Source organism: Mesoplodon mirus (assembly GCF_964341445.2).
Source record: "Mesoplodon mirus genome assembly, chromosome: 13".
NCBI classification, from domain to species: domain Eukaryota; kingdom Metazoa; phylum Chordata; class Mammalia; order Artiodactyla; family Ziphiidae; genus Mesoplodon; species Mesoplodon mirus.
In genome coordinates this window covers 1,797,359-1,823,219 of record NC_138989.1, presented here as the reverse complement: position 1 = coordinate 1,823,219, position 25,861 = coordinate 1,797,359, and the positions used below count along the sequence as shown (strand labels likewise).

At 46.1% G+C, this 25,861-nt stretch overlaps 1 protein-coding gene across 2 annotated transcripts in view; it reads left to right on the top strand.

Annotated features, from left to right (window-relative positions):
• ADGRD1 (adhesion G protein-coupled receptor D1) overlaps window positions 1–25,861 on the top strand; it is a 145,125-nt gene that overhangs the window by 13,680 nt on the left and 105,584 nt on the right. For both annotated transcript variants that reach the window (XM_082640016.1, XM_082640017.1), the window contains 5 exons: window positions 14,630–14,809; window positions 17,136–17,390; window positions 19,555–19,619; window positions 20,406–20,561; window positions 24,580–24,639. In XM_082640016.1, coding sequence (XP_082496142.1) covers window positions 14,630–14,809; window positions 17,136–17,390; window positions 19,555–19,619; window positions 20,406–20,561; window positions 24,580–24,639 — 716 coding nt within the window. The remainder of the gene's footprint in view (window positions 1–14,629; window positions 14,810–17,135; window positions 17,391–19,554; window positions 19,620–20,405; window positions 20,562–24,579; window positions 24,640–25,861) is intronic.

The window sequence follows — 25,861 nt, the reverse complement described above, 5'->3', positions numbered from 1 at the left end:
CGTCTCATGTCTCATCAAGGTGTGAGGGCAAACTATTTAATCTTGTAAAGCAAAAACAAACAAACAACAACAACCAAAAAACCCAGGAAACAAACAAAAAAGAACCCTCCATAAAAAGCAGACACAGGGATGTCACACTGGAGTTTGGACGGGGCCATGGAGTTTGTGGGAAGTAAATTGATGGTGTGGCTCACAGAACGTTATTTCTGGCTCCAGGATGTTGGCGCTGGATCTGGGCGGGGCGTGCCTTTTAAGGTTTGTGCCATGGGTTTGTTCCTTTTATATCCATCAAGATTGGAGGGGGCAGTGGAGAGAGATGTCCCAGCAAGAGGCTGCAGGTCTGTGGTTAAACTAATGCCGTGGATGAAACCCGTAGATGCAAAAGAGAAGTTAGGAACCTAGTCCTTCTTTTTTTTTTTTTTCTTCTTCTATGAAAAGTAAACTGTTCTCCAGTGTCTGAGCTTCAGACAATGGACATCTGAGCCACATTTCAAAACTTTCTGGGAAATTGTTCTCTGCCATCCAAATCAGCTTCAAGCTTCCAAGTTCCATTATCCTAAGGAAATAAAAAAATTTCTTTCTAGGAAAGAAAAAAGTTTAATGCAGCCAATTTGAAAGCCCTAAGGCTTTTTGGACATCCATGGCCTTATCAAAACCGCCCTGTGATGAATTCATTGTTCTTGACTCTGGGCCATAATGGGTTACATTCCAGTAAAAGTAAACAAAAGCTTAACAAGGTGATAACATGTGGAAGCAAACGTTTTGGACTTCGCAGGACCCAGAGGTTTGAGAAAGGGTTTCGTGGTCCAAAACCACGCCAGGTTTACAAATCCACAGTTCAAGCTGTTCCTGAATTCAAACAGCCCTATAAACACAGCAGCCTTGTTTATTCCTCTAAATTTAAAACAGCCCCGCCTCAGCTACAAGGACTAAGAGAAGCAAGAAGGCAGTCACGCCTGCCTCACCCCTTCCCTGCCTTGGTCAGGAAGGCGGTGAGCGGGGGTCTCTGCCTGGTGTCTCTCTGGGTCTGTAGGGAACGGCCTCTCCCGGAGGACAGGTGTCTCTACAGCCTCAGCTACCAACTGGAATTGACCTGTGTGGGATGGAAGGTCCCGGGAATTCCATTGGCTGGGGACGATCACAGATGACCAGCCTTTGAAGGGTGACTATGATGGGACCAGTGGGGCAGCCCAGCTATTGCAAATCAGAACTATTGGGAAGTTTTACGTGAACTCTGCGGTCATAAATTAGAGGCCTCTGAGCTGACTCTGGCCTGTGGCTGTGTTTTGTTTTGCAAAAGCACAGAGTTAAAAACTTTTAATTAGTTGCCAATGTTGAAAAATAGGAAGATTTCACATAAAAATATGAATTTCCAATTTCTCTTGAGAAATCCACCCCTCCCAGCCGCAGGCCCATTCTGACTGGGTGGAGCTGAATGGAATGGCCCCCTTTGTGATGGACATTGCCCTTTGGTTCATCAGACTTCTGACCCTTTGATCATTGGGCCAGTTGGACACAGAGCACATTAAAGGTATGGGCTCTGAGGCCAGGTGGCCTGGGTCCCAATTCCTGTTCTAATGCTTTCTGTGGTGACCTTGGGTAACCATTTAACCTCTGAGTCCAAGTTCCTTATCTGTAAAACAGGTCAATCAAAGTTCCTTGCTCATGGAGTTGTTCTGAAGACTGGCACCTGGTTGGTCCAGCATTGAGAGGCCCTTGGGGTCAAGTTTGGGTGGCTCCAAACTTCCCTCCTGTCACCAGGATCTTGGTCCTCACCCAATCTGCTTGCTTGTATGTGACCCTATGACAGGGGCTGACATGGCTGGACTGATCATAATAATGACCCACAATTGTTAATCATTCACTTCGTGCCAGTCAGTGTTCTAATCCTATTACATGTATTAATTCATTTCATCCTAAAAAAAAAACCGAGACAGACTGAGACCTCAGGTGGTAGAGAGAGCTGGGAGCTTTGGCTTCACCTCCCACCCTGTTGACAACTTTTCCTGTGTCATGTTAACTGGAGCCTTTTAAGGTGTTTTTCAGGTGGCCACTTTCTCTAGAGAATGGCCAGATATCCAGGGAAGCCAGGAAGCCTCAAGTCAGTCTGGGCCCCCAGAGACCGTGCTGCTGGGGGGCTTAATGCGGATGTAGAGGGAGGTTGGGTATTCCTCCATCCACCTCCCTTGGTGTGGTCTTCAGACAGGGCCACCGAGCATGGGTGCCATCCTAAGGACCACTGCATGCATCTCCCCATTTTACTGACCATATCCTTTGCTCTGGTGGGTTTCCCTGGGGCCTCAAATAGCTTGTATTTCTGGGTTTAAGGAGAACAGCGAAGGTCTGTCCAGCACTTTCCAAATCAAAGTCCATGTAGCATGTGAAGTAGGTGAGATGATTTCAGGTGTACTTGGAGTGATTAAACAATGAATGGTTATGTTTTTATTTTAAGATAGCTCGTCAGAAGCTTAAGATAGCTTTCATAGATATTCTTTAGGATGAGACTTCAGTAAGTAGTAAGCTTTGAATGGGTTGACTTAAAGAACAGTGTTTCATAATAATAATCTAGGTGCTGTTCAGATAAGATGAAAATGTGAGCGATTAAAACGTAGGCAACATTGGATCAGCCTTTTCAGATACATTGATCTAGCGTCCTCCACGTGTGTTTTTGGAGGTGATGGTGGGCACAAATGTATGACCCATTATTCTTATAACAAAGCTTATATATATATATATATATATATATATATATATATATATATATATATATATGGTTGTTATAAGAATAATGGGTCATATATATATTGGCCTCACTGCACAGCTTGTGGGATCTTAGTTCCCTGACCAGGGATTGAACCCGGGCCCCAGCAGTGAAAGTGCCGAGTCATAACCACTGGACCGCCAGAGAATTCCCCCAACATTTAAATAAAGAGAGAAACGCTACCCATGCCCAGTCCAGCAGGTCAACTGTTTTCGTATTTGTGATTTCCCAATTCTCTTGTGGCCTCTGTTCATATTTTTGGCTGATTTTTTTTAAAAGAATGTTTTAGGAGACAGGATTGAGGTTAGAGCTTTTCAAAAAAGGATAAAACATCTGAGCAATTTAGCTGTCCCTCTCCACGTTCTCAGGTAGAACGTGGAATCGTCTTCCTCTGCCAGGCTGCTCGCTCCAAGCTCTTGAACCCACACCCTGCTCACCCTAGGGCTTCTCTCTACCCGCTCAGCCCGCTTCCCTTGTTTCTCTGAGCTGAACGTGGGGCCTGCCTTTTGGCAAACGGTATCTCCTGGGCAAGTTTTCTTATGGGTGCTGGGTGCAAATGCAGGAGAAGCTTTTGAGGAACTTTTGAGAGAAAAAGGCTATTTGAACATTAACCGAAGGAAGCACAGTCTATGTTCCTTAAATACCGAGGTGTCTCGCTGCCAGCTCCCACGACCAGCAAACACACAAGCGGGGAAACTCAACGTGGGAAGGGACTCTTCCAGAAATGTTCCAGCATCTTGTTTCATTCCCCTGTAGACCCTGAGAGCTCGGCTCGAGTGTTACTTTTGCAGGGATGAGTCCCAGACCAGCCGCGTTCCTCTGTCTGTGTTCTCACATCTCCCTGTACGTTTTCCCTCTAGCCCTTGCACCGGTGGTGATGACCTGCTCATTATGTGTCTTCCTTCTTTGGCCTTTAGCTCTGTGAAGGCAGGGACTCTGTCTGTCTTGGTCATTGCTGTGTTTTCAGGGATGAATATCAGCATCGTAGATGTTTGATGATCCATGTCGCTTGAACAGATAAGTCTAGTCTTTTTGATGTTAAATTCCTTTGAACGCTTCCCCAGCAAATGTCTGATGGGCTGTCCTTTGAATATCACCCTCGATGGGTCCTTCTCCATTCCTAAAGGGGCCTGTCCCATTTTTGCACTCCTTGGACCTTTAGAAACTTATTTCTGATATTGGATTAAATTCCATCTTGAGTAATTATCTCTAATTTGAGTTCAACTCTAAATCACCTTGGCTCCCTGCAGGGAAGACATCCTCTCTGTTTTACTCATTAGCTTTACCTTTCCTCCCTCTGGAAATGCGCCCTTTGCTTTTCCCTCTTGTGCGTTAGAGCTTCCCCTGCTTATAAACACCAAGAAGCCTGCTACAGCTCTGTGGCAGCAGCTGGGAAATCTCACCATCCACATTCCCTTCTTCTCAACTTCGATAGGACTTTTTTGCCCTTTGCATTAGGTTACTAAATTTAAAAAGCTGTCAACAAAATGCTAAAATATTTACAGAATTGAGTTTCAGGACGGTAATTTCCAGAATGGTCTGATGGATACAGGCTGGGCATGGATCCAACTTCTGTCTCCCTCAGATGACTGGGGGTTATGGGGCTGTTGGAAAGCCTGATGGAGCCTCAGAGAGAAGTATTCATTCAGTACGCCCATTTCACAGAGGGGGAAACCGAGGCCCAGAGGGGGCACAAAACAGCCTAGAGCCACATGGCGATTTAGTGCAGAGTATCTCAAAGTGTTGTTTCCAGACCATCAGCAGAACAGTCTATTGCAGAGATCGTTAAAAATGGAAGTTCTCAGGCTCCAGCCCAGAACCCACTGAATCAAAGTCTCCATGGATGAGACCTGGGAATCTGTAGTTTTAGCCAGGACCTCCAGGTGATTCTCATGGACCGAATCACAGAACTGGCCAAGGCTGACTCCGTCCCACAGATGTGTTTTGTTTGCTGGCGTTATGTCGATTCTCACATATTTTATATTTTAATCAGCTTTCTAAATTGTTCTCGACAGGATAGGTGGGTCCAAATAGCCTGGCTCACTGTTTGCAGAAAACAGAGCCTCTCTCACGGTGCTTTAAATGTTTTTTTTTTTTTAAATTAATATCTAATTCCTATATAAGAGAAAATTTCATTAAAAAATCTATACTTCTGACTTCTCTTAAAAAAATCAGAAAATCCAACAGTGTTCCCTGCCCACCTGGCAGCGGTTGGTTACTGACTGTTTCCTTTGGAATGGTCCAGTGGTCTCCAGATTTCCTGAGTCCCCAGCATTCTCAGTTTCCTGCTTGCTGAGACTGAAGTGCAGCTGCCACTCACCTGCTGGTCTCATAATAATGAGAAGAGGAATGGTTAGTGTGAAAGAGAGTCCTACAGCACCAGGCATTTCTAGAAGAAATTAAACAGAGCCTTTTTGGGGAGCAAGAAGGGTAGACATGAGTAGTATTTGATATGCAGTGTTTGATCTGAGAAAGTGTGTCTGCACGTTGAAAGATACGGCCTGAGCTGCCTTCGAGGAACACGCTGGCTGTCTTACAGAGTCAATCCTCCTGGCAAGATGGGCTTTTGAGTTTACGGCCTCTGTCGTATACACTAAAGTCTGAGAAACACTGCCCCTTTGGGTCTCTATCATCTTTCTCTCTGCATTTCATATATCACATGTTCTCCTACCACTGCAAACTCAACTATGGCTGAAGACGGAACTCCTTATCTTTCACCGGGTGTCTCTTCTGTTATCCAGATTCCCCACCACTATGACCTTCAGCTCTTTTTCTCTCAAAAGTTTGCTCTTTGCTGTATCATTTCTCCCACCTTATTTAATTGTTACTTCCTTGTCTTGTAATCATGGAGTTGGGAAAAAAACATCTAAGGATACAGTGTGGAAGCTTCACTGTCTTCACAGCTTCTCTTTGTCAAGTAAAAATCAGATATTATTAGGGAAGACAATGAACACTGGGCCATGGAGTTGATACCTTATAATGTTTCTACTTTAAGAGTAAGGTCTCTTGTATTCACTGGACCATATATAGCCTCACACTTTGCTCCTCAATTGTTCTTTGTGTTTAGGATGAATAAGAGAATCTTGTGAACCATCCTCTTTGTGTTTTTTGGCAGCTGGGTCTCCACAATATTGAGAATGGATGAGAGTAGGTCACTTGAAATTTGTACCGAGGAAACTTACACAGCCAGATGTAGTTCTATTCTCCTAGTCCTAAAGTGGACCAAAAAAATGGCACGTCATCACCTTAACTCAACTTTTGTAATGTCGACTATCAAGGCAGTGAGGCAGGATGTGTTTATGCCAAAGAAGAAGTCCAAGAGCGGATTATTTACTTTAATAGGTTGAGGTTGAATGATGTAATTATCTAAATTTCCAGTCATGCTAGAATGTTTTTAAGACTAGTGATTCTTAAATTTCATTCACTTTTAAATTGTTTTTATGATTTTTTTTACCATATACACATAACCCCTGAACTATAATACTTATACCTTTTCTTTAAATTTTACTTACTTTGATTCAATTGAAAAGGAAACTTTATATCACCCTCAAGAACTGAAAACCAATCTTGGTTCCCATAAGTAGAAGATACCTATATTGTTGAATTCTACGTGGGTACCATGGCCCACCAGAGGCTCTAAATTTGAGATGTGGCATTTCTGTGTTAAAATGGGGATTAGCAACTGTTACTTACATATGAATAGACTTTCTCCTTGTCACAATCAGAAGAACTGGAAGACCATCGAGAAGGGACTCATGTGATTCATGTTATGTAAAAGCATGCCTATATGCTAAAATTTTCTTGGAGAAAGTGTCTGACACGAGAGGGGGTGGAATTGTCAACTCTTAGAAAGATGTAGGTAAAAACCATCATATTAACCTGTACTCTGCTGAAATGCAGAGGTAGGGGTCACACTTTAGGGTCTTACAAAATCAGAGTTAGGCATCTACGGCAGAACCTTGCTGGTGGACTGCGACCTGGGTGTCTGGGTCTTTTCTCAGCTTAGCCAGAAGGCCAAGATCTCCCCATCACTCTCTCCCAGCCTGTGCTCTTTTGGAAGCACTCGGCAGGTGGTCACTCCGTAGAGACGCTCTGTCATCAGAATCCTGCACGCTTGCTTCTTTCCTCTCCTTCTCGGCCACACCGCACAGAAAACCCACTTAGAATCCTACACTTGGTAGATTCCTTTGACATCCTCTATTCTTTATAAAGAAACCACAGCCCCAATTCTGGAGCCTTTCTTGACCAAAACCTGGGAGAACATCCAACCTCCATGCCTGAGATACGCCGTAATAAAATTGGATGTTGAACCAGGCAGATCAGATTAAAGACCTTCCCAACCGAGCAGAATCTCTTTTCTTTTCTTTTCTTTTCTTTTTTATGAAATCCTTTTTATTTTGAGATAATTGTCAATGAACACGCAGTCAGTTGTAAAAAATAATGCAAAGCAACCCAACGTACCCTTAACCCATTTTGCAGTGGGTGAAGCTGAGTGATTAAGTCAAGGAACTTGAGGTGGAGAATGTCCTGATCTTCTTTGTGGACCCAGGGTCGTCACAGGGGTCCTTACAAAGGGAGAGGGCAGGGGGCAGAGTCAAAGAGAGATGTGAAGACGGCTTTGAAGTTGGGGGAGGGGCCAGGAGCCCAGGAACGTGGGTGCCTCTAGAAGCTGGAAGAGGGTGAGAACAAATTCTCCTCTGCAGCTTCCCAAGGGGACGCAGCCCTGCTCACCTCCTGATTTTAGCTCGTGGGACTTCTACCTCCACAGGCTTGAGAGTGAATCGTGTTGTTATCAGGCATAGAATGATGCAGTGATTTGTAGGAAACTGACACAGAGGTACCATCTCAGATTTCCCTCCTAACCACAGCTCTCAGACCCCAGTCTCTCCTGGCCACATCTGCCTCACCAGCCTCACCTTCTGCTTCTCTCTTACCCTCCTGGCCACATCTTGTCACAAGACTGATATGAGGTCCGCTCCTTAAATGTTCCACGGTCCTTCGTCCTGTGCCTTCCCTTGTCCGAGTCACACCCATTCCCTTCAGATCTCAGGCCCAAAGTGACCTTCAGGAAGCCTCTCTCAACCTCCAGGGTAGATGGTGCCCTGCTCCGATGCTGTTGTCCATGTCCCTCCTCCCTGCGCTCATCACACCTGTCCCTGGGGGGACCCCCGCATGACTATCCACGTCGGTCTCTCCCTGCCCACATGGTAGTAAGTCCAGGAGCCCAGGGACCCCGGGGTCTGCTCACTTTTCTGCCTCCAGACCCTCCCTCACAGTGTCTGATGTGTATCAGCCACTGATTAAATGTTTGTTGAATGAGTGAATGAATGAATGAGGATGCTGCTATGAACTGAATGTGTGCTCCCCAAATTCATGTGTTGAAATCGTATCCCTATGAGAGAATTTAGAGGTAGGCCTTTGGGAGGTGGTTAGGATTCCATGAGGTCACGAGGGTGAGGGGTTAAGGCCCTTATAAGCAGAGGAGGAAACACGGGCTCTCTCTGTGTGCACGTCCCATGGAAGGCCACGTGAGGATAAAACCAGCAAGAGGAGTTTGCTGGCAACGTGATCACAGCCTTCCAGCTTCCAGAACTGTCAGAAATAACTGTCATTTAAGCCACCCAGTCTGTGAGATTCTGTTATAGCAGCCCGAGCTTACTGAGTCATGTGTTATCTAAGGTGAGACCACAGCCCGGGAGTGAAATTGATGGCCTTGTTTTTTTTTTTTTTAAGTTTTATTGGCTTTAATATCAAAAAAATTTTTATTGAAGTATAGATGATTTACAATGTTGTGTTAGTTTCTGCTGTACAGAAAAGTGATTCAGTTATACATATGTGTACCTTCTTTTTGGTATTCTTTTCCATGATGGTTTATCACAGGATATTGAGTATAGTTCCCTGTGCTCTACAGTAGGACTTTGTTGTTTATCCATTCTATATATAATAGTTTGCATCTGCTCATCCCAAACTCCAACTACATCCCTCCGCCACCCACCCTTCCCCTTGGCAACCACAAGTCTGTTCTCTAGGTCTGTGAGTCTGTTTCTGTTTCATAGATAGGTTCATTTGTGTCCTATTTTAGATTCCACATATAAGTGGTATCATATGGTCTTTCTCTTTCTGACTTACTTCACTTAGTATGATCATCTCTAGTTGCATCCATATTGCTGCAAATGGCATTATTTCATTCTTTTTTATAGCTCAGCAGTATTCCATTGTATATATGTACCACATCTTCTTTATCCATTCATCTGTTGATGGACATTTAGGTGGTTTCCATATCTTGGCTATTGTAAATAATGCTGCTATGAACATTGGGGTACATGCATCTTTTTAAAAATTTATTTTATTTTATTTATTTTTGGCTGCATTAGGTCTTTGTTGCTGCCTGCAGGCTTTCTCTAGTTGTGGCGAGCGACTCTTCATTGTGGTGCACAGGCTTCTCATTGCGGTGGCTTCTCCTGTTGCAGAGCACGGGCTCTGGGCGCGTGGGCTTCAGTAGTTGTGGCTCACGGGCTCTAGAGCACAGGCTCAGTAGTTGTGGCACACGGGCTTAGTTGCTCTGCAGCATGTGGGATCTTCCCGGGCCAGGGCTCAAACCCGTGTCCCCTGCATTGGCAGGCGGATTCTTAACCACTGCGCCACCAGGGAAGCCCACATGTATCTTTTTGCATTAGAGTTTTCTCTGGATATATGCCTAGGAATGGGATGGCTGGGTCATATGACACTCTATTTTTTAGTTTTTTGAGGAACCTCCATACTGTTCTCCATAATGACTGCACCAATTTACATTCCCACCAACAGTGTGGGAGGGTTCCCTTCTCTCCACACTCTCTCCAGCATTTGTTATTTGTAGACTTTTTAATGGTGGCCATTCTGACCGGTGTGAGATGATACCTCATGGTAGTTTTGATTTGCATTTCTCTGGTGATTAGCGATGTTGAGCATCTTTTCATGTGCCTGTTGGGATGGCATTGGTTTTGATGCTCTCAGCTTCCCACTCCAGAACATTCTTGAGCCTGCTCTGCTGGCTCTGGGTGGTTCTCATGGAAACTTGCTTTCAGCTGGTTGTCATAGTCGACATGTGTGGATAAGCTCATGTACTCTCATGCCATTGCACTGTAGGTGGATGTGTGTCTCACACAGGCCTAGGGCCACCTCTGTCTTGAACCAAGTCCTCTTGGAAATGGGAAAGGATGGAGAGTCTCCTTGCTCCCCCCTCACCCTGCAGCCGCTTCTCCAGCATCCTCCCCCGAATCAGCCACCCACAGTAGTGGTCAGGAAGGAAGGAGGGAGCCATGTGCACATCCTTGTGGTGGCCTTTGGTGGGACTTTGGGGTCAGGAAGGGGACTTCTCTGTGGATTGTCAAACTTCAGTTGAAAGGTTGTAAGCAACAGAAATGCAACTCAGCTAGGCTTGGGGGATTTATTGAGTGGATCCAGGTAAAGACGGTGTTCTGGTTATCGACTGCTGCGTAACAAGCACTCCCAAACTTAGCAAGTGCAACACAATTTAGCATCACCTCTCATGGTTCTGGGGGTTGCCAGGGCTTTCACGCAGCTGCAGCCGTGGCAGCCAGGACTGGGTCCTCTGAAGGTGCCCCTGAGGTGGATATCCAAGACCACTTTTTTTTTTTTTTTCCCAAGACCATTTTCTTCACTCATATCTCTGGCACCTCCAGCTCCTCTACATGGTTTCTTTCTCCACCAGCAGAGTCTGGACTTGTTCCATGTTGGCTTTGAGCTCCAAGAGGCAGAAAGCTGAAGTTCCCAGACAGTTAACGGCTGCACCTGGAACTTGGCCACAGACACTTCTGTTGACTCCGCTTGGTCAAATCAGCCAGAAGACAGGTGGAGAAATTGGCCTGAGTCTTGGTGGAGAGCGGGAAGGTCACATGGCATGAAAGCAGATGGGACTGGAGACGGTGTGGCTTCTTTGGGAGATGGAGCCTGCCACAAGCTGGGTCCAGGTGCTTAGATAATGTCACCAAAAGTTTGAGTTCCTCCATCGCTCTGGCTCTGTTCCAAGAAGGCTTTCCAGGTGTGATAGCAATGTCCGCCCAGAGTCTCCAGGACTCCCTTTTATTGGCTGAAGCCTGTCCATCTCTGAGCCAGTGCCTGTGATTCCGACTGGTCCAGCCCATGTGAACCTGGGGCTCTGTGGTCAGCCCCACCTGATCTAGAGGAAACAGGAGTGGGGAGGATGGTCCCCCCCAGGAACGTGGAGGTGCTGTGCTGGGCGAGGGAGGATGGGGGTCGGGCTGCTACATCACCTGCGGGTCACCTTGCCCTCCCTGCTGCCTGCTGCTTTGGTCCACTTTGAGTTAACAACATGTAGGGCACGGTGCTGAGTCCATGGGTCTGGGAAGAGCTGTTCCTCTACCTGGAGAGATTCCCTACCCACCCCTGCCTGCCACCTCTGCCCCGCCCGCAGCAGACACCAAGAGGATAACGCACAAGAAGACTTCCTCGCCTAGCCCAGGTCTGTAGCGTGCATTTTTCTCCTCCATGGAATGCCTTCGAATCTTTTTTGTCTAATTCAGCAAGTGAGTCCTCTCCCAAACAACACTGTCTCTAAGGGCAGACAGAGAGATGACAGGTGCAGACTCCAGAGCCAGACTGCCTGGTTCAAATCCTGACTCTGTCGCTAGCTGTGTGGCCTTAGACAAGTTACTTTACCTCTCTTGGCTTCAATCCTCTCACTTGTAAAATGGGGACCGTACGAACACCTGGCTCATAACCCTAACTGTAACCCTAACCCTAACCCTAGTCGGGAGGACTAAAAGAATGAATACATGAAAATTCCTGGGACATTCTATCTTGCTCAAAGTAAGTTTTCCTTAAGCAGTAGTGATCCTACTTTTCTTTATGAAGTGTTCTTTATATAGTAAGGAAATTCATTTCTTGTTTGTTCAGTGTTTTACAAATAATTTTTTCCTGGGTTGTCATTTGTCTTTTGACTTTGTCATAGTAAATTTTTTGCCTTGCAAAATTTTATAATATTTATACACTCAAATGTATCCATCTTTTCTTGGGACAGCTGGATATTTTTTCTTTTCTTTTTTTTCTTGGTCTTATTGAGAAAGAACTTTCCTCACATTATTTTTTTCGGATGGATGAGGATTCAATGCTCATAAAAAGAAGAAAAGTATTGAATCAGTTTGTCAATATTGCAGTTCTTTTTTTTCAGAGTTTTTCTCCTTTGTATTGACAATTCCAAGTGCAAGAAGCAAAGTTCCTGAAAATGCTAATATTAGAGGGCTCATTGTGAATCTTTTAAGACTCTATGAAGACATAAATTGATGTTTAAATGCAAGCTGTTCCTCAGATAGAAATGATTATTTTGTAGGCTGAATGAACAAAAATGAAAAGCTTGGCTTATAGTAATCATTGTTTGCTTCAATCTTCCCTTACCTAATGCCAAATTGAATGTTTTATTTTTATTTTTCTTCCTGGACAGAAAGATATTTGGCCAAGACAGGATTGAGTGAAAGGAATTTTTAAATGCAGCAAAGTGTTTGGAAAAAATGGACTTGTGTGAATCCCGCTGGGACTTTGTTTCATAACAAAAGTTTCACAATGTGCCGTGTTCGTGTCCATGTGAAATTGGTTGTTTCTGAGTGGAGAGGCATGGCAGGAAGGCTCGGGTCTTTGTTTTTGGACTCTGCGCCGCTGTAGTGCAAGGCAGACAGAAGTACTGGGATGCCCCGGGCCTGGGAGTCCCCTCCACCTGCTGAGTGGAACAGTGTCTGGGACAGCCCAGCCGCCCTCTGAGCAAACTGCCAAAGTCCCATCCTTTCATTGGCATGACCTGTGTCCCAGGGCACTTTTGGGGACTTTTCTTTTTCCTCAGTAGCCCTGAGAACATACTCCTTACGACTTTGAGCTCTACCCTGGAGTCTCTCTGAGCCTCATCTGTTATTTTGAGGTTCCTCTTTACATTAAAAAAAAATTAGAGAAATTCCAAACCAGGGAATTATATATTATTATATATTATATATAATTATGATTATAATATATAATTATAATTATATATTAATTATATATTAATTAATAATTAAATATTCCCATGATTATTATATAATCATGCCATGTTTTACATGTTTATTTTAATCGTATTAAGGCTTTCGACCTACAAAGGTATAATGCAATGTAATTGTCACAATTATATTGTCACAAGACATTTGAACAACTTGTGACAAATATGTTGATTCATAAAGCATTACAGCCAGGATGGGTGGTGATGAGAGAGGTTTATACTTGATGACAAATGTCTTCTTTTAATTCAGACTCTCTCGGGCTGTGCCCATAATCTCATTGGAAGATAAGATCCAAAGTCTAAAATTGGTGCCTTTTATATAAATAAGGCCCAAGGCAAATGGCCGCCCCCACTCCCCTCCCAGACCCATCCTGGGCCTGTTTTGATCAACTCTGGGGACCTCCTCTCTCAGCATCAATGAAGCCTTCCCACCACAGAGCCTGGGCCAGGTTGGGAGGGCTGAGGCCGCCTGAGTTATTTCCGGCTTTCACCACGGAGTCCAGGCAGGCTGCATGCATTCACACACACACACACACACACACACACACACACACACACAGAGTTTACTTATGGGCAAAGAAAGGGTAAATGTTACTGGATTCAGAGAAGCAGAGTGGAGATAATCAGGGATCCAAAGGGCAATTCCAGGAGCCTCTGGCCAGGTGTGGCCACTGTCACCCCTCCCCCGGGAGGAGCCTGCCCCTGGACTGCAAAGTGATTGTGGGTCAGGGTCTTCACCATCAAGGGCTGGCTTTGTTCCTTACCCTCCCCCTGCTTCCAGTGATGGAGACACACCCACCAATGGGACAGCTTGTTCATACCATTTAGTCCACGTGGAGCCTGGGGACCAGGCTCAGGACTTAGGAGCCTGCGGACTGGCTGTCTCGGCTGCCAGGGCCTTCGTGTGCCCCGCTTTGTTGGGAATGAACAACTGTAGGTCTCAAAACCTTTCAAAGTGGCTTCCTCTTTGACTAGAAATGCCCTACTGGGAATTTATCCTAAAGGCATCTAATCTGAGACGTGCAGAAAGGTTTAGCTTCCAGTTCTGTTTGGGAAATTAAAAGTTGAAGGCAACTTTAAGACTCAGCCACGAGGGGAGGGGTTTGCTGTTTAAAAAAACAAATTACAGTTCCTGTTTATTTTATTTTTTGGCCATGCCACGCGGCTTTCGGGATCTTAGTTCCCCGACCAGGGATTGAACCCGTGCCCTCAGTGGTGAGCGCACAGAGTCCTAACCACTGGACCACCAGGGAATTCCCTAGAGTTCCTGTTTAGAATGTGATGAGGTGCAGATACAAACAATGATGACATAGGGGTGTATTTATGGACATTGGAGGGGGTCTATGATGTAGTAAGTTTTCAAAACATGTGGCTTATAAACCAGTATGTATGAGTTGGTTCCTTTCTCTGTAAAATATGTTTATGGACAGGCTTTGGAGCTACCTTAACTGCCGACGTCTGTAGGTCAGACTGAGTTTGGGTCTCATCTGAGTCGGTCTCTAGTTCAGGGACCTTGGGCAAACCGGACTCAAGTTTCTTCATCTGCCTAACGGGGTAAGCCGATGAATAATAATCGGGTTTTGTAGTATTTATGAGGAGAGGATTCATTTAAAACCCTTAGTAAAGTGTCTGGTACTTAGTGAGCTGTTCAGAAATATTACCTGTTTTTATGGTCTGTATTTTCTGGATTGAGCATACACTGTCTCTGGAATGAGAAAAAAGAAAACTGCCTTTTAAATGAAAAAGAGCAGGGAGAACGACCTGCTTCAGTGAGGTTAAGTCCCATCCATTTTTCTTTAAAAATAACCCCACGCCTTTTCTGTCCTCAGGGGTCACGTTCTCTTTTTTCTGGAAGACGCAAGCAGAACAGTCCAGAACAACCCCTTTCGCGTTCGGGGGACAGGTCATTTCCAACGGGTTCAAAGTCTGCTCCAGCGGTGGCAAGGGCTCCGTGGAGCTGTACACGCGTGACAACTCCATGACGTGGGAGGCCACCTTCAGCCCCCCAGGTAAGGGCGCCGCTGGCCCGGAGGGACCCTCAGGGAGGCGTAAGGAGGCCAGACGCTCCGCTGTCGGTCCCCTGGCCTGCAGGCGGTTGAGCCACGTCCTCTCAGGGGCTGCTTGGGAGGACTTGCTGGAAAGGGTGAGATGACATCCTCTGCGGAGATGTCTGCACGGTGGATGAGGGGCGGGGTCCTTCGGGCGGACGCCTGGGCTCCCCCTGACCGCGGGATGGCTGGGGCACTGCGCCATGTTACTTAGTGCCCCGAGCCTCAGTTTCCCTAGTGAAGGCATTAATGATACTTACCTCACAGCTTGGGGGAAATTAAATGGAACATTGCATGCGGAGGGCTCAGCACAGTGGCTATTGTTTCTCCCTTTCCTGTCCTTCCCCTCCCTCCTTCTTTTTAGTGCTGTAGACTTGCAAATGTTTAGACTTCGCCGTGAAAAAGAGGGGCTGACGATTAGGGGAAAGAAGGCGGGCGGAGGGGAGGCGTGTGGGCACCAGGCCAGCGAGGGCCTGGGATTCAGGAGGGATGGTCTGGACCAGTGTGGGGACTGGGTGTGTGCAGATGTGGCTGAGTGCGTAGGTGGGTGTTGGGAGGCCACGTGGTTCTCTCTGACGATTCCTGTTTCCTCCGGGGCTCAATGGGATCCTTCGCTGGCCCGGCATGAGGTCAGAGGTGTGGGCCAGGAAGCTGGGGGAGGCCGGAGGTCTGGAGTGGGAACTGAGATGGGGAGAGGCGACGGGGGACTCAGACTGTCTCGAGGTAGCGTGGACGGGCTGCCCAGTCCAGACTGGAGGCTAAGAAGGGAATCGCAGAGGTGGAGGGCAAAGTGAGAGTCTAGAACGATCTCCTTCAGGAGGAAATGACATCTCTGATATAGGCAAGGAAAATTCATTTTCGGACCATTTAAAGGAGGCTGCGTGTCTCAGTTGTTAAAAAACCATGGGCCCTGGAGCCACGCAGCCTGGGTCAAATCCCACTCTGCACCCCCGTTAGCTGTGCGCACCCGGGCGCCTTACCCGCCCACTCTGTGCCTCAGTGTGCTCGTCTGTAACGTGGGCACAATAACATTACTCGGTCATAGGGTGACTGTGAGAGGGGAATGAGCTACCACACAAGGATCCTACAGGAGAGGGGCCCTGTGAGCACTGCACGCATCTGCCTGATTCTGCTGCTGCTGTGAGCTGGGACCAAGCTCGTACCTCCATACCCGGAAAAGGGGCAAATTCAGTGCACACAGAGTTTGAGAGAATCTTGCGTGTTTGCCCTCTCTGATCCCGAGGCCAGAGCTTGTCTCTGCGTCCTCTACCTGTTCAGACATGCCTGTCCTGGCCCTGTTCATGGCTCTTATCACCTTCCACGTGCTATCAGTCTCTTCTGTAAGAAGAGAGCCCTTGGGGCTGACACAGTATCAGGCACCCAGTCGTTTATCTTGAACACGTTTTAAGGTCAGATCTGCTGAATCCTGATTGTTTCCCCACCCAGAGAAATGGGGAGAACTGCAAACATTTCTGCCTGGCAGTTGCTCTTTATTTGTTCGTTGAAGGGATTTTCACACTCCAGGACAGTGAGACTTTGGACCTGTCTCGGATCCAAGTGCTCTCCGGAAACTCACGGCTAGAAAGTTGCACAATCCCAAGCGAGAACCCCGGGGTAACTGCTGGGTGATTTAAGATGACCGCCTGGCTCGGGTCATAGGCTTCCTATACAGGGCGTCTTCCAGCAGCAAGTCCCTGAGGGCGTCTGAGCACACACCTGTGTGTGTGGCCACTTGCGGGGCAAGCTGCCATCAAAGTCCAGTGAGCTTTCTTCTCGTTGGTGAACCGTGGTTCTCACGACAGAGAGATGAGTCATTGCCGAGGCTCCTGATATAGGATCCTGACGGAGCCAGGCGTGGTCTGTTCTCCCCGGGTGCTGCCATATTGGCTGCTATCACCTGCTTGAGGTCAGGGCAGGGGTGGGTATCAGTGGCCTTTGGGCTGAATCAGGTCCTCAGATAGGTCTCATTGACCTGCCCTGTGCTGGCCTCGGCTGGATTAAAAAAATATTTTTGAACAAGTTATGACCATTAGTTATTACTTCATTTAATTTAAAATGACAAAGGGTCTCTTTGAACGGCTTCTGGGATTTCGGGGGTGGGTACCTTCTTTCCTGTGCTCCTAAGGACTGAGAGAAGTGAGATGTGGATTATGACCTATATGAGGACTCAACCAGCGGTAGCACTGACCCATCATCATAAGAAAGAGAAATGTGCTTAAAACTAGAATGACCACTGCGTGGGGAGCTTGACCCACATCATCAGAAGGGTGTCTCTGCTCTTTCCCAGGCCCCTACTGGACTCACGTCCTATTTACATGGAAGTCCAAGGAGGGCCTGAAAGTCTACGTCAACGGGACGCTGAGCACCTCAGACCCAAGTGGAAAAGTGTCTCATGCCTACGGGGAGCCCAATGTCAACCTCGTGATAGGGTCTGATCAGGACCAGCCCAAGCGCTACGAGAACGGCGCTTTTGATGAGTTCATCATCTGGGAACGGGCCCTGACGCCGGATGAGATCGCCATGTACTTCACAGCTGCCATTGGTCAGTGAGAGGGGAGGGGCTGCGGGCCGGGGGTGACCTCAGCTCCTGGGGAGGGGGCGGGCTTCGCAGCCACCTCCTCTTCCCAGCATTTTTCTTCTCCTCCCTCTCCTGATGCGGCCGTCAGCGCTGCAGGCTGAGATGTGTCCTGATCAGCCTCACAGATACGATGGGTTTTCTAGAGCCCCTGCCCTCTGAGATGGAGGAATCCACAATTTACCAGAAACACGCTGAGACGAATATTCTCCTGCTGTCACCAGGGAGTTTTCGAGGTGTTTGTGACAGATGCTTATGGAAAGCTTGGGGAATCAAGTGTTCCAGGTCCATTAGTGCATTTGATCCACAAATGTTTACCACATGCCTCCCGCGTGCCAGACTCACCTACCACGGGCCCTCGGAGCACCCCCAGGACGCTGCCTTCCTGCTTAGCACAGAGCGGTGGTTCAGATCAGGGACCCGGGGGACAGTTGGACCTGGGTTCAGATCCTCAGTCAACCACGATGAACTGTGGGACTTGGAAAGTCACTAATTTAAAAAATGGAGGTAACATTCATAAAACGTGAATGTCACCATTTTACAGTGTACAGTTCAGTGGTACTTACTATGTCCACATGTTGTGCAACCATCACCCCCAAAGGAAGCCAGCACCAGTGAGCAGTCACTCCCCCTTTCCTCATTTCCCAGCTCCTAGCAACCACTAATTTACTCTCTGTCTCTATGGATTTACCTATTCTGGATATTCCATAGAAATGGAATCATATGTGACCTTTTGTGTCTCATATGACGTCACTAGGAATCTCTGTTTTGGACTCTGCCTTCCTTTGCATAAAGATTTGTCTGTACAGGAAGCTGTGAGCTAGGGCTGTAGGTACCCAAAGGGGGCGTTTCCCTGGGTGACCTGTCTGGAGGGGGCCCCTCTTCTAACCTGTTAGCTAGAGCAGTGCCATTTTCTGATGGGTCGGTCCAGCGGAGGTGGCCTCTTCTTTTCTAATTCACACAAAGGCAGAGTGTGGATCAGCTATCCCTCTGCTCAGGTGTCCCCCCAGCCCTGCAATGGTTGGCTGTTCCTTCTGTAGAGAAGCCCAGGAAGCAGAAGGCTTTGGTCAGAGTCCCACGGTTTGAAAGTTTGTTTCTTTGACACTAGAAACACACTCTGCACAATCAGATGCTCTTATAAGAGCCAGTTGGGAACCGAGACTGACTTAGGACCTGGCTGACTCTCGGTTCTCAGCCTAGTCTCACGTGGTCATCAGTTATGAGGATGGACAGGGCCGCTGGGCTGAGTTTTATTGTCCTTCACGTTCTCTTATGGACTCACATGAGGTAAATGTGAATTTGCTGGGACTCCTTGGCATCCAAGGAATGACTGTCACTCTGACTTGGAGAACACAGTGTTTGGGGCTCTGATCCCCAGAGCAGTGTCACACCTTACCCTCTCACCAGCTACCCACCTCCACCCACGGGGTCATTTACTCCTGGAGCCAGGGATGGGTGATGAGGTTATTCCCTCAGGCCACCCAAAGCAACTTGAGGGATTTCCAGCAATGAAGTAGAGTGTCTAGTTCAGTCTGTGTTTTCACTGGGGAATACGAAAATTAGAAGGCGTTGGACGTCTTCATTATTATCATCATTCGTAATGGACCAAATGGGGTCTTGAATAGAATCCTCGGGATGGGAGGGGCTCAGGAAGATGGTCTCCCCACCACTTGATGGGGTCCACGCCAGTGTCACCTCACTGGGACGGGAGGTGCCGAGGTCTCCTGTTTGTCCCAGCCCAGTGACTCACAACCCTCTGTGTTTTATCTCTAAGTAGTCCAGATGGACTACTGGCAATGGAAATCCATTTCTTTTGCTTCTTTATTTATTTGAAATCAGTAAAACCATGTATAAAGTCATCTTTTTATATGATGACTTGCCTAAAGACTATTCCCAAGCAATTTAGACTATAAATGGAACAATAATTTGACCTGGGAAAATCCATACAATCTACCCATTTGGCTGATTTATTAGGCCTTTATCGTTCCAGCGACATTGCTACTCAAAACATTCTCAGACTCTTAGTTTGTCTCTGAAGCTGGTAGATTTTTGAACAAGGACAGGCCTTCCTGAGGGTGAATGAGGTGACCACGGCTTAGCCCTTAATGAAGCATGATCGATTTTTTTCCAGGAAAGCATGTTTTGTTGTCTTCAACGCCACCCAGCTTCCTCACGACACCCACAGCAAACACCATGGTGAGCAGATGCATTTAATGTTGTCCCCACCTCCCCATCTTGGTGATGTCTTTTTGCTTGGACTATATGCCAGGAGAGTGGGAATCCCATTACACAGTCTGGTCCTGTCTTACTGGCAGTATAATGAATGTCTGGGAGGAAATAATCAATGGAGGGGAAGCCAACACTGGCACTAAATCGCAATGCTCAAGTGACTAAATGGAAGACCTGCTTCCTGTGTGGCCTGTAGCCTCAGGTGCCTACACGGAGTTAACAAGACTTCCCAGGGACCCCCCCCCCCGACCCCCGACCCGAGACTGTTTTCTGGTGCACTTGGCACCATGGGCTGAGAGCAAAGACAAGCTGGCCTTGACATTGGCTTCTCTCTGCGCCATTTTCTTCTGATGTTTGAGGAAAGGATCAATACATTTAGAAAGTGTTCCCCTCTGGAATTCATTTGTGATCAATCAACTTCCCTTCCATGGGAACCTTAACGTAATAGCGAGTGAACAGACTCTAGAACCATCTGCTTGGGTTCAAACCCCAGTTCTCTTATTTATTTCTGCGTAAGCCTCTCCACGCTTAGTGTCATGTATCAAATGGGTGCGTATTTCATGAGGCTGCTGTAAGGATGAAACGTTAATACTATTTGTGAAGTAGTCACAAGAGTGCCTGCCTGGTATATAGTAGGTGCTATTACCATGATTACTATGGTGTGAGAAGCATGAGGCCCAGAGGACACACTGAACTTCTGTAGAAATCTTGGCTTTAGTTCTTAAAGGAACTCGTGTTGCTGATTTCTTTTAGGTGCCCAGTGATGCATACCATCCCATCATAACCAACTTGACAGAGGAGAGAAGAAACTTCCAGAGTCCTGGAATCGTTCTGAATTACCTTCAAAATATGTCTCTCAGCTTACCCAATAAATCCCTCTCAGAGGAAACAGCATTAAATCTCACCAAGGTAAAGCTATTTGATTTCTGTGCCGAGTGGATCAGCGTTGGCAAACTGCCAGACCATGGCCCACAGATGTGCTTTGTTTGACCTACACAGGGCTGAAAGAATCAGAAACTTTAATATAAAAGTCTGAATTTCAACCAGATGGCGTGGCTACTCCAGCCAGCTGTACACAGCTCAGCGGAGTCTCCTGCAGATGAGACTCGACTCTTCATCTTGTTTTCCCAGTGCCCAGCCAGCCTGGCCCCTCTCTCCATCCACCTGGCCCCTGTAGGCATTTGGGTTTGCAATTCCTGTTCTAAAGTCTGCCACCTCCCTTGGCAACAGGTAGAAGGTGGAGTTGGGTCTTTGGCAGATTTAGCCGTGGGGCCACAGTGTGACCCCAACACTGTGACTTGTATCTCAGTGGGAATTCCCAAAGTTACGTAAAGCACTTAGGGAATGCACCACGTATGGCACTGGAACCAAGGTGCTTTCTCTTTTCATTCTCAAAATCTTTCTAGGTCGAGGTAGAGGAGCATGCTGGGCTCTTGGGGGCTTGATAACTTCGATCTCAGCACAGGGCTCCTGGTTGATGTGCAGAAAGAAGGGATGCCTGAGACCGTTTCACTTCAAAAGTGCAGCGGGATGTTAGGAGCAGGATGTATAGGGTCTGACTGCAGGGTCGCATGTCTCTGCCGGCTACTTACAGTGCACTCTCGGTCGCGTTATGTAGCATCTCTCTGCCTCACTTTGCTCATCTGAGATATGGGGAGATAATAGTACTCACCTCACTGGGGACTAAAAGGGTTCCTATGTGCATAGTATGCGTCTGGCACTTGGCGCGTGCTTTTTAAGGGTTCTTAATTCTTACTGGTTTCCTTGCTGAAGACAGATCCAAAGAAGTACCTGAAAGTATGTGTTCTGTAAACAAAGACATCCTGAAATGCAGGGTGGGTCCTGAATGCCATAGTGTTCCTGCCCAGGCGACAGAAGCAAGAGTTAGACGTCTCAGATTTCGTTCATTCATTCATAGAACATGCTAGGTTCTGAGGATCTGGGATGACCAAGAACCACTTCCTGCTTCCAAGAGGCTCAGGGCTGAGAGGATGAAGATGGACCATGGAGTCTGAAAAGTGCTGTGAGGGGGTGTCCCGAGCTGCAGGAGCTCAGTGACACTGGAGTCAGGCAAGCCTGGGTTTGACCCCCAGCTCTATGTCCTTGGGCAACTTTTTAACTTTTTCAAGCCTCAGTTTCCCAGTCTGTGTTATGGGGATAATTTGATGACCCAAGTCTCTCTCTCTCCTAGAATGGTTTTGGCTGCAAATAAACAGTCATATTACTATTTTAAAAACAATAGGGGCATCTAATTGCTTCACTCCAGGTTTGATTACTTCAGTCTTCATTCACAGCAGGGATTTGGGTAGCAGCAGGACAATTCTCTTGGCGTTCTGCTCTGTTTCCAAGGGGCTGGAACGGTTCCAAACACCACACCTCACTAACAACCACCAGGAGGGAAAGCAAGGTCAGGGGGCTCCTCTTTCTTTACAGGGGACGAAATTCTTTCCCATGGTTCCCCCTGCAGAGATCCATCACATGACTGCGCCTAGACCAATCACTAGCCAAGGGGAGTGGGCCTGGCTTGGTAGCTCAGCCAATCATATGGCAGTATGGGCGGGGCCAAGGCAGCACTCTGAGCACTTCCGGGCTCTGCACGTGAGCTCTGGGGGTGGGTGTGAGGATGCCCAGAGGGAGCAGACTGCCCAGAGGCGTGAACGGGAGCGTCCAGCCCCTCCATGGTCTTGAAGAGATGTCTACATGGGAACGTAGAATTCAATGCAGGTCTACATAGGAAACAGTTATTTTTGAAGCTTGGCGACTTCCTCTTTCCTTTTGACTCCCCTTTTCCCCTCAGATATACTGGACACTGTCAGAGGTCCCAAACTCAAATAAAGTAAATGGATGATTGGGTCAGATAGACAATAGGGAGGAGTAGAGACCATGGCAAACTGGAAGGTGCCCACCCACAGGGAGTGGCATCGAGCTGCTCAAGAGTCCCCTGACTTTAACCTTGAGGGTAACCTCTTTTGATTTCGCAAGCAAAACTCCGTACCTGATTTTGAATTGGAAAATCATCCAATTAAAAAAAAAGTGGACAGCTAACTGAAATTTAAAAGCAATTGTGTACAAACCAAATAAGAGACATTTATGAAGCACATTCAGCCTGTGGGCCATCAGCTTGAGACCTCTGATGGGGGCCCGTGTTGAGATACCTGACTCTGGGTGTCCTGGAGAGGAATCCTGCAGATTTACCCCAAACTCCACCCATCTCTGATTGGATGAGAAATAAAAATCTTTGGCATCCATATCCAATTTTCCATAATGCCCTGGCTTCTCACCACTAACAGTTGAACAGGAAAGTGACAAGAAGTCAATTTTTGTGCTGGGTAATAAGGAGACCATTAGCCACACGTGGCTCTTGAGAACTTGAACTGTGATCAGTTCAAATCAAGATCGAAAATACACACTGGATCTCTAAAATTTAGTATAACAGAAGAGTGTAAATTATCAACTTGATGATTTTTATATTGATTGCATGTTGAAGTGGTATTTTAGATATGTTGGGCTAAGTCAAATGTATTATTAAAAAGTAATCTCACCTGTTTTCACTTTTTAAAATATGGCTATTAGGAAATTTAAAATAAAACTGTGAATTGCATTATATTTCTATTCAGCTGAACTGCTCTAGATCAGGACTCAGCAAACTATAGCCCTTGGGCCAAATCTAGCCCACTGCCTGTTTTTGTAAATAAAGTTTTATTGTAACACACTCATTTAGTTATGGATTGTCTGTCACTAATTTTGCACTACAGTGGCAGAACTGAGTGTTTGTGACAGAACTGTATGGTGTGTAAAGTCTAAAATTTTTACTAGGTGATCCTCTTAAAGAAAAGTGCTGACCCCCTGCTCTAGATTATAAATTCTGCCCCCTAGGCCTCAAGCCCAATGAGGGCAGGGATCATGATTGTTTTTTTCATATTTAGTTTTTAAATTTCATCTTTAAATTTTAAGGTATTGCACTTTAGGGTCTTATAAGTATTTATCAAATAAAGATAAATGAAAGAGTGAGGAGTTTTGATGATCTCTAAATATTTAGTGTCTAAAAGTGTGAGGAAGAATGTGGCATTTTGGAGAAGGCAGTTTGGTGGAAATATAGGAGGCTTAGAACAGGCTCTAAGTTTAATTCTTGTGTCTGTAGTAGGAGACGCACTGTTAAAAACCTACATGAGTAATGTAAATGAGTGAAACAGATTAGGTGTAAGGCAATAGGGAGTGGTGAGGACTGGGGTGAGCCGGAGAATGCACAGCTACCTAAGGGGTCAGCTGCTGTTCAGTTTTGGTCAATGGTGGCCATGTGGGACTATGGGATAAGAATTGTCCAAGCTTCTGCTTTTTTCACAAGAAGGAGGAAATTCACATAGTTTCATTTAAATCTCCCAATTTGAAGATGTTACAAGCTACTTTCATTTTTTTAGAACAATAGTGAGCCAAACCAAGCATGGTTTTAAGGTGATTTGTCCAAGGGACCCCGAGTAACTTCTGCTTATGGAGGGGTCATTTCCAATTAAACAAGTGGGTTTTTATGTCAGCTTGGCTTCTCATGCCAAGAAAAACACACGGAGCAGGCCATGATTTGTTCATTCATTCATTCGTTTGTTCAACAGGCTTTTACCGAGGGCCGGTTATATCTTCCAGGTACTGTACTTAGGGCCGCTGCCGTAACTAAGCTGTGAACACACATCTAACATCTAAATGTTTGTCACTGACTAAAGGATTGTCACCAGGAGCAAATAAGATAACATCTATAAAATCTATAAAAGGGCTTTGTACAATATAACCAGATCCACTATCGGGAGCTATTTTGGTTTACTACTGTGTATGTGTAAAACCCAGCCCGTGGTTGACAGAGATGGGAAAATCAAAGGTCTTATAATTTTGAGGCTTAAGGATACATGCTAAGCAGTGTCATCTTGTCTTCCTTTAGACTTTCTTAAAGACCGTGGGAGAGGTTCTTTTTTTGCCCAGTTGGACTGCTGTGTCAGAGGTAAGAGAAAAGAACATTTAGATCTTCTAAAGGGGCACATTTTTGTCTTTCTGGAAGTGGCATGAGTATGGCCCGATTCACATCTGTAAGAGAAATGATGCATCTCTGGGATATTAGAGCTAATTTTGACTGGACATACGACTGATTTGCAATGCTCTGTCTTCTCTATGGATCAGTTCTATGAGCATCAGTACCATGGTCCTGTTGTCAACACTGAACAGGAAAACAGTTGGATTTCTGCATGAGGAATGTATGCTTGTTTATCATTTTAGAAACCTATTTTTTACCATCACATTGTTCTTGAATGATAATAAAACACATGTTTGATGTTTAAAGATCACTAGATTAAATGAAAAAAGTAGAACATGTGACAACATACACTTCATGATTATAAGAGTAAATATCAAAGCAGCCTCTCCATTCCTCTGTACACTAAAGAATTAGGAGAATGGAATACCTTTTCTTTTCTTTTTGAAAGTAACTTTCTTGATTTTACTTATTTAAGAAATAAAACAAGTGAATATGTTGTGGAGAAGTTAGAAAATGCAGACCATAAAAATATATATAAAATAAAAATCACCTGAAATCCTCAGGCTGAGAGAGAATGATTATTAACACTCTTGTATATATCCCTTCAAATCTAGTTTTCAATTCTCTTATATGCAGATATAGTCTACACATATGCTATATATCTGAATTTACCCGTTTTTCTTTAATTATGGCAAGGACATGTCCCAATAATATTAAGTATCTTCTGCGATGCTCTATCAGTCAGGCTAGGCTATGCTATGCTGCAGTAACAAATAGGTCCTACATCTCAGTGGCTCAGCGCAGTGGACATTCACTTCTCACTCATGCCAAGTCTGACGGGGGTCAGCTCTTCTCCGCCCAGTGACCTGGGGATCCTGGCTCTGTCCATTTTCTGATGCCGCTGTCTCAAAAAGGTGACTTCCAAGGTGCCTGGCAGGGGTGGAGAAGGGGGAGGAAGACTCCTAACTGCCTTGCCTGGAAGGGCTGGGACCGCACCGTTACTTAAAGTGCTCCCTCTCCTGAACTCCTGTAAAGTTTAAAACATGTTTGCCAGTTTGAAGCAGAAAGACATCACCTTCTCTCATTATGAATGGGATGGCTCCAGGGTTTACATTTGATGAACCTTTTATTTGAACAGTTTCAAATGGAATGAGATGGGGCTTCCCATTGGCAAAGGGAGAGAAAGATGGTC